General features: G+C 33.3%; 2 protein-coding genes across 5 annotated transcripts; one reads left to right on the top strand and one right to left on the bottom strand.

The window, feature by feature from the left end:
- The first annotated feature begins 4,877 nt into the window (after nt 1–4,877).
- Nucleotides 4,878–7,809, top strand: LOC110885375 (protein FATTY ACID EXPORT 1, chloroplastic). 4 transcript variants are annotated; one of them, XM_022133064.2, is made up of 6 exons: nt 4,878–5,066; nt 6,712–6,937; nt 7,062–7,229; nt 7,298–7,344; nt 7,443–7,483; nt 7,563–7,809. In XM_022133064.2, exons 1-6 carry the CDS (start codon nt 4,983–4,985, stop codon nt 7,654–7,656), a joined length of 660 nt encoding a protein of 219 aa, XP_021988756.1. In that variant the 5' UTR covers nt 4,878–4,982; the 3' UTR covers nt 7,657–7,809. The 4 variants fall into 4 exon arrangements, with proteins under 4 accessions (XP_021988756.1, XP_021988755.1, XP_021988758.1 ...); XM_022133063.2 differs by having other exon boundaries at nt 4,878–5,078; XM_022133066.2 differs by having other exon boundaries at nt 4,880–5,066; nt 6,739–6,937.
- Nucleotides 7,810–8,618: 809 nt separating this feature from the next.
- Nucleotides 8,619–9,459, bottom strand: LOC110885376. The gene is made up of 3 exons (XM_022133067.2): nt 9,300–9,459; nt 9,168–9,211; nt 8,619–9,086 (listed from the first exon to the last, which is right to left on the bottom strand). The coding sequence occupies exons 2-3, from the start codon at nt 9,187–9,189 to the stop codon at nt 8,809–8,811; spliced, it is 300 nt and encodes a 99-aa protein (XP_021988759.1). The 5' UTR covers nt 9,190–9,211; nt 9,300–9,459; the 3' UTR covers nt 8,619–8,808.
- Nucleotides 9,460–9,880: the final 421 nt, after the last annotated feature.

The following is a 9,880-nucleotide window of genomic DNA, read 5'->3' as shown; positions in this document are numbered from 1 at the left end:
TTTTCGTATATTTTCTTAACCCCTAAATTTAATTACATATTTTCTATTTTTTATATAAGTTTTATTAGGTTATAACCTTATTAATTACACGTGTTAAATAAACAAATTTTATATACTAAATAATAAAATAATATATCTTTAAAAACCTTAATTATTGTACGGATTGAATAAATATAATTTTATATATTAGATAATAAAAAGTTATATCTACAAGAACCATATTATACGGATTGAATAAATATAATTTTATATACCAAATAAAAAAAATTATATCTTTAAAACCATGTGTATTATACGGGTTGAATAAATGTAATATTGTTTACCAAATAATAAAATAATACATTTTTAAAAAACCTCATTTATTACACAGGTTGAATAAATGTAATTTTATATACCAAGTAATAAAAAAATACATCTTTAAAAATATGTGTATTACACGGTTTGAATAAATGTAATTTTCTATACTAAATAATATATATATATATATATATATCTTTAAAAAACCCTGTGTATTGTACGAATTGAATAAATCTAATTTTATATATCAAACAATAAAAAGTTATATCTTAAAAAACCTCATGTATTAAACGGGTCGAGTAAATGTAATTTTGTATAGTAAAAATAAAAATATATATATATATATATTAGTATAAATTTTGATTTTCGTGATAAATAATTTATTTTATTTTAAAATATTTTAAAATAACAATTTAAAATTTAGGATACTGTTTTATTAGAAAACAAGAAATGATGATCCTTGCTTGATTGAAAACAAGCATCAAAATAACATGCAGAATTAATGATTAAGCATCCAGAATAACTTGTAAAGTGTCGAGAATGAAAACCTGTCACAAAAGGTACTTCATACCTTGTAAGATTCATTATTTAGCACTTTAATGAACCGATAACCGAACGATTAACCGGACACTACCCAAAACATCAAAAATAGACTAGAAACATAGTTTTGATGTTTTAAAGCTAGTTATGGTGATACAACACCTTAAAAACCATAAAAACACTTAAACACACTTAACTTCACATTAAACCCCCTAACTTGTGACAACTTGCACCAAACCGGTAATTTCCGTACACTTTAATTATTATTTAATAACTGTAATTATGTGCTTGAATGTCAACATTATCTGATAGCATACTACACAAGTGAATTCATGCACGTTTTATACTACAAGAATTACATTATACATTAATGAACTGCGTTGCGTCAGAAATACTAGTAAACTCACCGATAAGACACAATATGCCAACAACTCTGCAGAAAGCAGTCAGGCAATAAAATTAGGGCCTAGGTGTAGGTCTAACAACAAGAATATATTAAAACCCAAGAGTACATACAAAGGTTTATATATAGACTTTACGGAAGCTAAAATACGCACTAAAAAGCACCCGAAACGCACTTTAAGTGCAGAATTTTATTAAATTCAGCTCAAATCAGCTTTTAAATACATAAATTTCATGCAGAAATTACGTTTTATTATCCGGAATACTTCCCCAAGTGTTGGGAATTAAAAGGGTTACAAAAAGGCACTTAAAAGACACTAAAAGGTGCAATTTAGCACTTTAACGAACCGGTATCCAACCGAACAACCGGACATTACCCGGAATACCGAAAATAATGCTAGAAGCATTGTTTTTATTTTTCTAAACTAGTTAGGGCCCCTGAACACCCTAACACACTATATATTTAATAACACACCATAAGGCCCTAACTACACATTTGATTTCTAACTAATCACTAACTAATAGTTGGAAATATTACACTTATACCCCCCCCCCTAAATGTTGGACGGTTGGGAGACCATATTCCCACATGGGATTTTAAGCTCATATTTTATTTGACTTGCCATGTACTAAAGGAACATTAGGACTAGTGGGTAAAGAAGTGTTGGAAGACTAATTATTTAACCCTTAGATCATCACCATTCTCATCTTCACACTTCAAACAACACACAACTCCTCCCTTCCTTTGCTCACGGCAACAACACACACACACATCCATCTTTTTCAATCCATTCCCTAGCAATCCAAGGTGTTTTGGTGGTGTAAGAAGGTCACTAACGAAGCTCGGTGCAAGCGGATCTTGAAGGACCTTCTTCATTTGCTTTTATCCACTTCATTACCCTCTTGAACTCCCCTAGCCTTGTGCTAGTAGTAAGTGCTCTAAAAAATCATCTTGATCTTGTATTTAGTGGTTAATAGATGATAGAATGATTAAATGATGAAAACTCTAATGAACATAAGCTAAGTCTTGAACATAAAGTGATAAATGGTGGATAAAGAAAAGATATATGGGTAAATCATGTGAATCTTGTGTAGTTATGATTATTTGATGATGTTTGTTAGTAGAAGTAGGATGGATCATCATCTAGACATACTAGTTCATGTTTAAGAACATGAACTAGCAAGATGTAAATGCTAGACATATGAAGGATGATGAAACCATCCACCCATGAACTTGGAATTTGAATAAATGTAATTTTTCTTGGAAAATAAGGTTACACACTTGTAGATCTAAAGATCTACAAGTGGTTTTTCGGAAGAAACAAGTGGAAAATACTAGATTGTTAAAAACCCGGATCTTGTATGAACTAAAATCATTTTTGGTAAGTAAACAAGTGTATAAACACATGTGTAACAAGAAAAATACAAGAAGTAGTATTTTTAGAAAATACGGTCACAAGTTGTAAAGAACTAGATTCTTTAAAAATGAAGCTTTTAAAGAAACAAACACACTTTAAAGAGTAACAAGACTTACTAAATACCCTAGTAAGTTACTACACATTTTTATAAATTTTCAAGTTCATGAAATAGAAAAATTAGTGTATATTGTTGATGATTGTTGTTGAAGTTGTTGATGATATAAAAGAAAATAAACACATGTTTTGAAAACATGGGAAACCTCCATTTTTAGGGGAAACTCTGTCAAAATTTTTATAAATTTTGACACTTAGAAAAATATATAAGTTTTGAGAAACTTATTCCCTAAAAATGTATACCAAGGTACTTACCAAGGTTTCCCTAATTTTTTGAGTTAAGAAACGATGATTTCGTCAAGGAAAATTGACATTAAGTATGTATATTTTTGAGAAAAATATATATATTATTTTATCACCAAATTTTGTGCTAAATGTATGCAGTATGTATTATACGTGCTAGTGTATTAGGACTTGAAAATACACTAAATACCCGTGAGAAGTAAAAACACAAAAATACACATACAACATACTTAGACAAATACAAGAAAATATATTTGTGAAAATATATTAGTTGATAGAATAAATAACTTGGACAAGTTATGAACATAAAATAAAGTTTTGAACAAAGATACATAATTCGGGTGCAAAGTGCAAAATACAAGATACTTATATTAATTTTTGAGAAAATAATATAAGTAAGATACATAGTTAAAAATATAAAATATTTTTAACACAACAATACATATACAAAAGATAGTGACTTGTGCTTGTACGATACAAGTCTAGTGACTAACGATAATAAAACACGTTTAGGTCACGACGCACTATAAACAAATCCGGTGAAGTTTATGACGGCAAGGAACGCAAAGCTGTGAGTTTATGCTCCCCCTTTTCTTTAACTGTTTTTGTTTTACACTTCGGGGGTGAAATACATGTCACAAATTTTACAATGTTTACATGTGTTTTGATGGGTACAAAAACATTCAAGTGAAACATTCTAGACCATGTCTTGAATAGGGTACCATAAGCACCATTAATCAACGTATACATTCAGACCGCGGAACAAAATGTTAGATCTAATGGGTTTCAGGCAACCTCACTCTTGGTCTACTTCTACCAACGAGTGCTTTTGTGTCTCAGTCAAAGTTGACAAAAATGCCTAGGTTTGGTGACTTCCTATGTCGTGACATATGTTAGTGGCCTTGCAAACCACTAGTAATCTCACACATTCGAACAGTCATAGTACTCAGTTACAGATACGTTTTACAAGTTACATTCAAACATTCATACATTCTACAAGTTTTATACTATGTTTTCATTCAAGTATTTAAACATTCAAAACAATCACTGCACGAAATCACACCAACATTATGTTGACGTTTTTCCAAAACTCACATGTATTTCAGGTAACTAGAAGTGGATGTGCGTGCGGCTTTACTCATGCTTGTGGATGTCGCTTATGTTTATCTTTAAATAAAGTTGTAAACTTTTTAAGACAATGTTTTAAGCTGTCTCGCGATGTAAACGCTAACTTACGTTTTCAAATTATGAAATGTTTGGTGTTTGATGTTATTTTTATAAGCATGTAGTATGTTTACATTTCGTATGCAATGAGAACCTTTCATGATCACACCTCGTGCTTCCGCCGCAGAAAGGGTGTGACATAACTTACCTTTTAAACTCTAAACTTCTAAAAACTTGCACAATACCACCCCCCCCCCCCCCCCGGTTATCCTAACCGGCCCAAGGAGGCCCCAGTGCCCCACGCCTCACCCATGTTGACCAAACCATTGTTTAATCAAAGATCTCAAACATAATTACCTTTGGATAAACCAAGCAAGTTTGGGTAATAAGGTGAAAATGAACTTTTTAGACATTGAAAAGGAAAAATGAAAAAGTCACTTGGTTGTGACTTTCCCAAAAAGAAGATAATGAGGTTAAAAAGTCAATAAGGAGAAATAGAAAAACTCATCCAAACATACCCTTGGTCCCTCGGGTATTTTACCCCATTGATTTTCTAACACGTATCGGTATAAATTCGAATACGTCTGTTTTTTACGTCACAGGGTTTTAAAAATTTGTGTTTTGTATTTTACGTTTTTTTCCCAGTTTTTATCATCGTTGGGTTGCGACTTTGCGGTTTTACACCTTCAACCCCGCAACACTGGAAGCACGTTTTTATACAGCTGGTAGCACGTTTTTATACCGTAAGGGGCTTAAGACTAGTTTCAATAATTCCAACATCAGGTGCTCCAAAATCAACCAAAAATGTCATCAACTCTCTCCCAATTGTCATGTTTTTCTTCGATCCAGAACCGATTTCATCTCGCCAATCGATCACGCCCCAATCTTGTTCGTTTACAGGTCCCTACTTATATATGCTAATTTCATACCATACATCATGCATGTGTTGCTTATTTTAACGAATGTTATTGTATCTATAGTCAGAAAGAACGATAGAAATAGGTTTTGTTTGATTAGTTATAATTGAAAGATTTTTTATGATGATTAGTTGAATTGTAAGAAACCCTATGTTTTGAGCATGAGTTTTGGTGACGGTTTTAGGGTTTTTGTTGACAAATTTATAGTGTCTCTGTTTATAACTGTTTTTGAGGTTGGTTGTTTTTTTTAATTGCTGCAATTGGTTGTTTGACACAATATGTGCCAGGTGTTGTGATTTAGGGGGTGTTTGGATTTGAACTTTTTCGATTTTAATGTTGAAATCTTTGTTTCAAAAGCCCTTCGGGCGGGTGCCTAGGCCTTCATGTGAAGTGAGGTGGTTGCTGCCATCCAGCGACCTTCTGGCGGGATTCCGGCCAAATCCTGACAATTCTGGCAAAATTCTGCAAATTCCAGGCTAACAGGTCTGAAATATCTAAAAATGGCTTGTAACCAGACTTAACTAGCCCTAAACTTGCCTAAAAGTAACATGTCTAAAATCCCAAAACTGGTACGTTATGCTATGAGCCTTGCTTATCTTGGGCCCTCGCTTATTAAGCGCCTTGCATTCAGGTCCAAGGTCCACCCTTTGTGCCTTGAGTGTGCCTTTGACAAAAATAAAAAGTGTTTTGAAACGAATGAATTGATAATCGGTTTTTGATGTTCGATAATACAATATGCGCGGGTATTTGGATGTTTTGAAACTAATGAGCTGATTATAAGTTTTTAGTGTTCTTATGATCAGATTTCAAGGGTGTTTGGATTTGCGTTTTGAAACTAATGAACTGTTTGTCAGTTTTATTGTTCTGATGAACGGATTTCAGGAGTGTTTGGATTTGCGTTTTGAAACTAATGAACTTTTTGTCAGTTTCTAATGTTTCATTAACAGTTTTTTCTTATAATTATCTACATAGCTGCTATTATCAGTACTAGATAACAACTTTCATCACCTAATTAGCGTTTTATAACATCTCTTAAGAGACTTTTACTCCCATATCACAAAACAGTGTCTCGTTGTTTGTCTTAACACTAAGATAACTAATTATTTGATTATTACAATTCCAAACGACATAAGCACTTCAGACTCCTATAGCTCATTTCATTACAGCTGCTTGCTGATTATAATTATTCATGAACACATCCAAACACCCCCTTATCTTGTGTGTGGCTTGTATTATTGAGCTATTCCATTTGAGTTCCATGATAGGTATAGTTAGTTCTTCTTTTAGCTGAAGTAAATTCAAGTAGTTTAATTTCATCCTTGTGTCAAAAGAATAACGTTTTATGAATTTATTATATTATCATGTACCGATGGTCGATAGATGGGCATGGTTTAAAAACGCATGTCTGGATTTCAACTATCAATACGTGCAGTTATTGTGTAGTTGAAGTGTATATCAGTTGTATAATGCTAAGAGGTTCATTGAAGTTTATACATTATAAAAGCTGGATAGTTATATATGTAACTATAAAGTCGGTTTTTAATGATTATCTGGCAGTTATTCATCATAGAGTTTTATTATATATTATATTTTCTTCCTAAGAACAATATTGACAGGCGACATTGCAAATGTTACCTTTGCAGTTACAAACTGCCATATACTGTTCAGGTAGCAAGTCCGCTTTAAAGTATACGACAAAAGCATCAAAATCAGATAATGATTTACTAGAGAAACCCAGTTCAAATGTAGAAGAATACGACGCTGGTGTACTGACACAACATGTTGACAGCGAGCCAAAAAGAGCAGCAAAGATTCATGACTTCTGTTTCGGAATTCCTTATGGTAAGTTTCATTCCGAATTCTTCTGTCACATTCCCAAAATATTTAATTTTAAAAATGTTGAGAAGAACATTTATTTTGGATTATAACTGCCTGTGTTCTCATATTTGTGTAATTCTTGTTTCAGGTGGGATTGTTTTAGGTGGGGGGCTTGTCGGTTTTTTGTTCACAAGGAATTTCAGTAGTTTGATGTCTGGTGGACTTTACGGTGGTGCTTTGCTGGCACTTAGCGTTTTCAGTTTGAAGGTCTGGGGACAAGGACATTCTAGTGTGCCGTTCATACTTGGGCAAGCAGGTAGGCGATAATTTTCAAACCGAATATATCAGCGACTTGTTTTACACGTTATGCATCTCAATTTGCAGGAATTGCGGCTGCTCTCCTTTGGAAGAACATGCAGACCTACTCATTAGTAATGCTTCATTTACTATCCGTTTGATTATGAATAATGAATAAAAGTGATTTTTATCCGATGTATTTCTTCTAATTTAATAATATTTTGTTATGCAGACTAAGAAACTACTACCAACTGGATTCAATATATTCATAAGGTACAAATTATCAACTTATTTTTGAAGAACTGTTATTTATTTAAAACTGAATTGAATTTGCCATCTGCTTTTGTGACAGTGGTGCAATGTTATGCTTCTATGCTTATGTGGTGCTCTCTGGTGGAAACCCACCTCCAAAGAAGCTGAAATCTGCTGCTGCAGCCCCATCTTAAGTGGTTATCATGAATCTAAATATAGTTGAACAATGAACATTTTTTTTTTTTTTTTTTTTTTTTGCCTTTATGAACTGTTGGATTAATGCAGTAAAGAGATAGATGTTCAATCCTTTGTAACTTGTATGAATTTCACTTCTTTTCTTTTTTCTAGAGCGAATTTTAAGGATTGCCCTTTATCTTTATACCCATCTTCAGGCGCTGTCCTTTATGTTCAAAATTGACGAGTTTTGTCCTTTATGTTTTCATATCATACACGTTTTGTCCTTTAGGCCTAACCCAGTTAGTTTTTCCAGTTAAATTTGGTTATATGCTTTGCATACGAGGGCATTTTTGTCAATTCAAAGGTAAGTTCAACGACAGATTTACAGTTCAAAGCTTCTGCAACCTTTGAATTGACAAAAATGTCCTCTTATGCAAAGCACATGACCAAATTTAACTGAAAAAACTAATTGGGTTAGGCCTAAAGTACAAAACGTGTATGATATGAAAACATAATGGACAAAACTCGTCAATTTTGAACATAAAAGACATCGTCTGAAAATGGTAAAAAATAAAGGACAATCCTTGAAAGTCACTCTTTTTTCTACTTATGCAGATTTGCTTGAAACCAAACGCACAATTAACTTATTTTGGTCAAATCAGGTTTCATAGGCTAAAACCATGGGGGTGTTCACAGTATATTTAGAACCCACATGCTTGAAACGAAATGGTTAATCATGCATCATGTGATGGTGGTGTTGATAGTCAAAAGACAAGGGATAGAGTGAAGGGATAGAGTGTTATGTGATGTTGATAGCCGAAAGAAAGAGGGTAGAGTGTTATCTGCCTTATATCCAAAACTTAATGCAAAACTACTGAGGTTTTTCACTGAAAGCAGCTTCTAATTATGTTTAAACCAAGATCTAATGCTTATTTTTTCTATATAAATTAGGTCGTTTCAGTCATAACATGAAACATAATTATAAAAGTAACATGTTAAAAAGGGTCAGGTGGATTTTTGTTATGTTTATCCAAATGACATAAAACATTTTCTTTCACAGAATCAAAACATAAACATAAGAAAATGAGGATAAAGTGCAGTTGTTGCACATCAACATACAATCATACATTCAAGTTTATAGTAAAAAAAAAATCCACACACAAAAGAAGCTAATCTTGTTCCTTCTTCTTCTTCTTCACATCTTCCTTGTTCCATCCCAACCCTGGTCTACAAACATCCTTCTGAGGCTCTTCATACTGTCGAGCATCGCGTAAAGACGCTTCGAAATCGGTGGAGTCACTGGCAACCGGAAGAAAACTGCTTATATCATCTCTAGCACCAAAGCCCCCTGCCCTCATTACATCATCATCATTAGAAGCTTCCATATTCACATCACCAGAGCCCTTGTCTTCAACTGTTTCTGGTTCCTTCTTTGTGCCGCTGACATCTAACATGATCAGATTGTTAATAGATAAATAATATTGATTGATTTTGTTAGCTACAAGAGTTTTATGTTTTAGCATTGTACCATCAGCCGAATTAAACTCCATTGAAGCAGAGCAGAGATTGTAACTGTAAATATACAAACAAAAACATAAAAGCTACATGATTAATTCAGCATGTTGATAGATAGAAAAAGGGAAAGTGGAATTAGGGTTACCTGGATGCAGCAGATCAAGTACGATTTTCTTTGTTTTGGATATAACCTTAACCTAACCGCTCCTTATTGCCACGTGTAGAAAATGTTTGACACCTGTCCTGCTAACCATTTATCATTTTGGATACTGCAATCGTAAAATAACATGATTACATATGCCGCTTTGTAGCGGATTTTCAATACTTGATACAACAACCAAAAGTAATGTTTTATATTTGAGTTAAATTAAATAACTGTTTGGTTGGATTGCGAAAATTAGAGACTTGCTCTCAAGAGTTCACTAGTTATACACTTAGGGGAGTGGGGGCGGATAGCTTTTCAACGCGTGATAGCCAATTCAATGCGTGGAACAATTGTGAAGACCACCGCCACTAACTTTTTCACGAGTGATGATTTCAAGTGCGTGATAAAATCAACGCGTTATGGTTGATGAGTGATAAATGGATGTGAGAGGTGTGAAGGTTTATTGTTGGGTGTTGTGAGTGGTGACCATTGCCACTAAAAAAGGATGTGAGTGATGGAAAAATGGTTGATGACATGGCGGAACTTGATTGGAAGTTTGTGAGTGATAGAATTTTTGAAAG

This window comes from Helianthus annuus, chromosome 10, assembly GCF_002127325.2.
Source record: "Helianthus annuus cultivar XRQ/B chromosome 10, HanXRQr2.0-SUNRISE, whole genome shotgun sequence".
Classification (NCBI taxonomy): Eukaryota; Viridiplantae; Streptophyta; class Magnoliopsida; order Asterales; family Asteraceae; genus Helianthus; species Helianthus annuus.
This window is presented reverse-complemented; position numbering and strand designations above follow the sequence as displayed.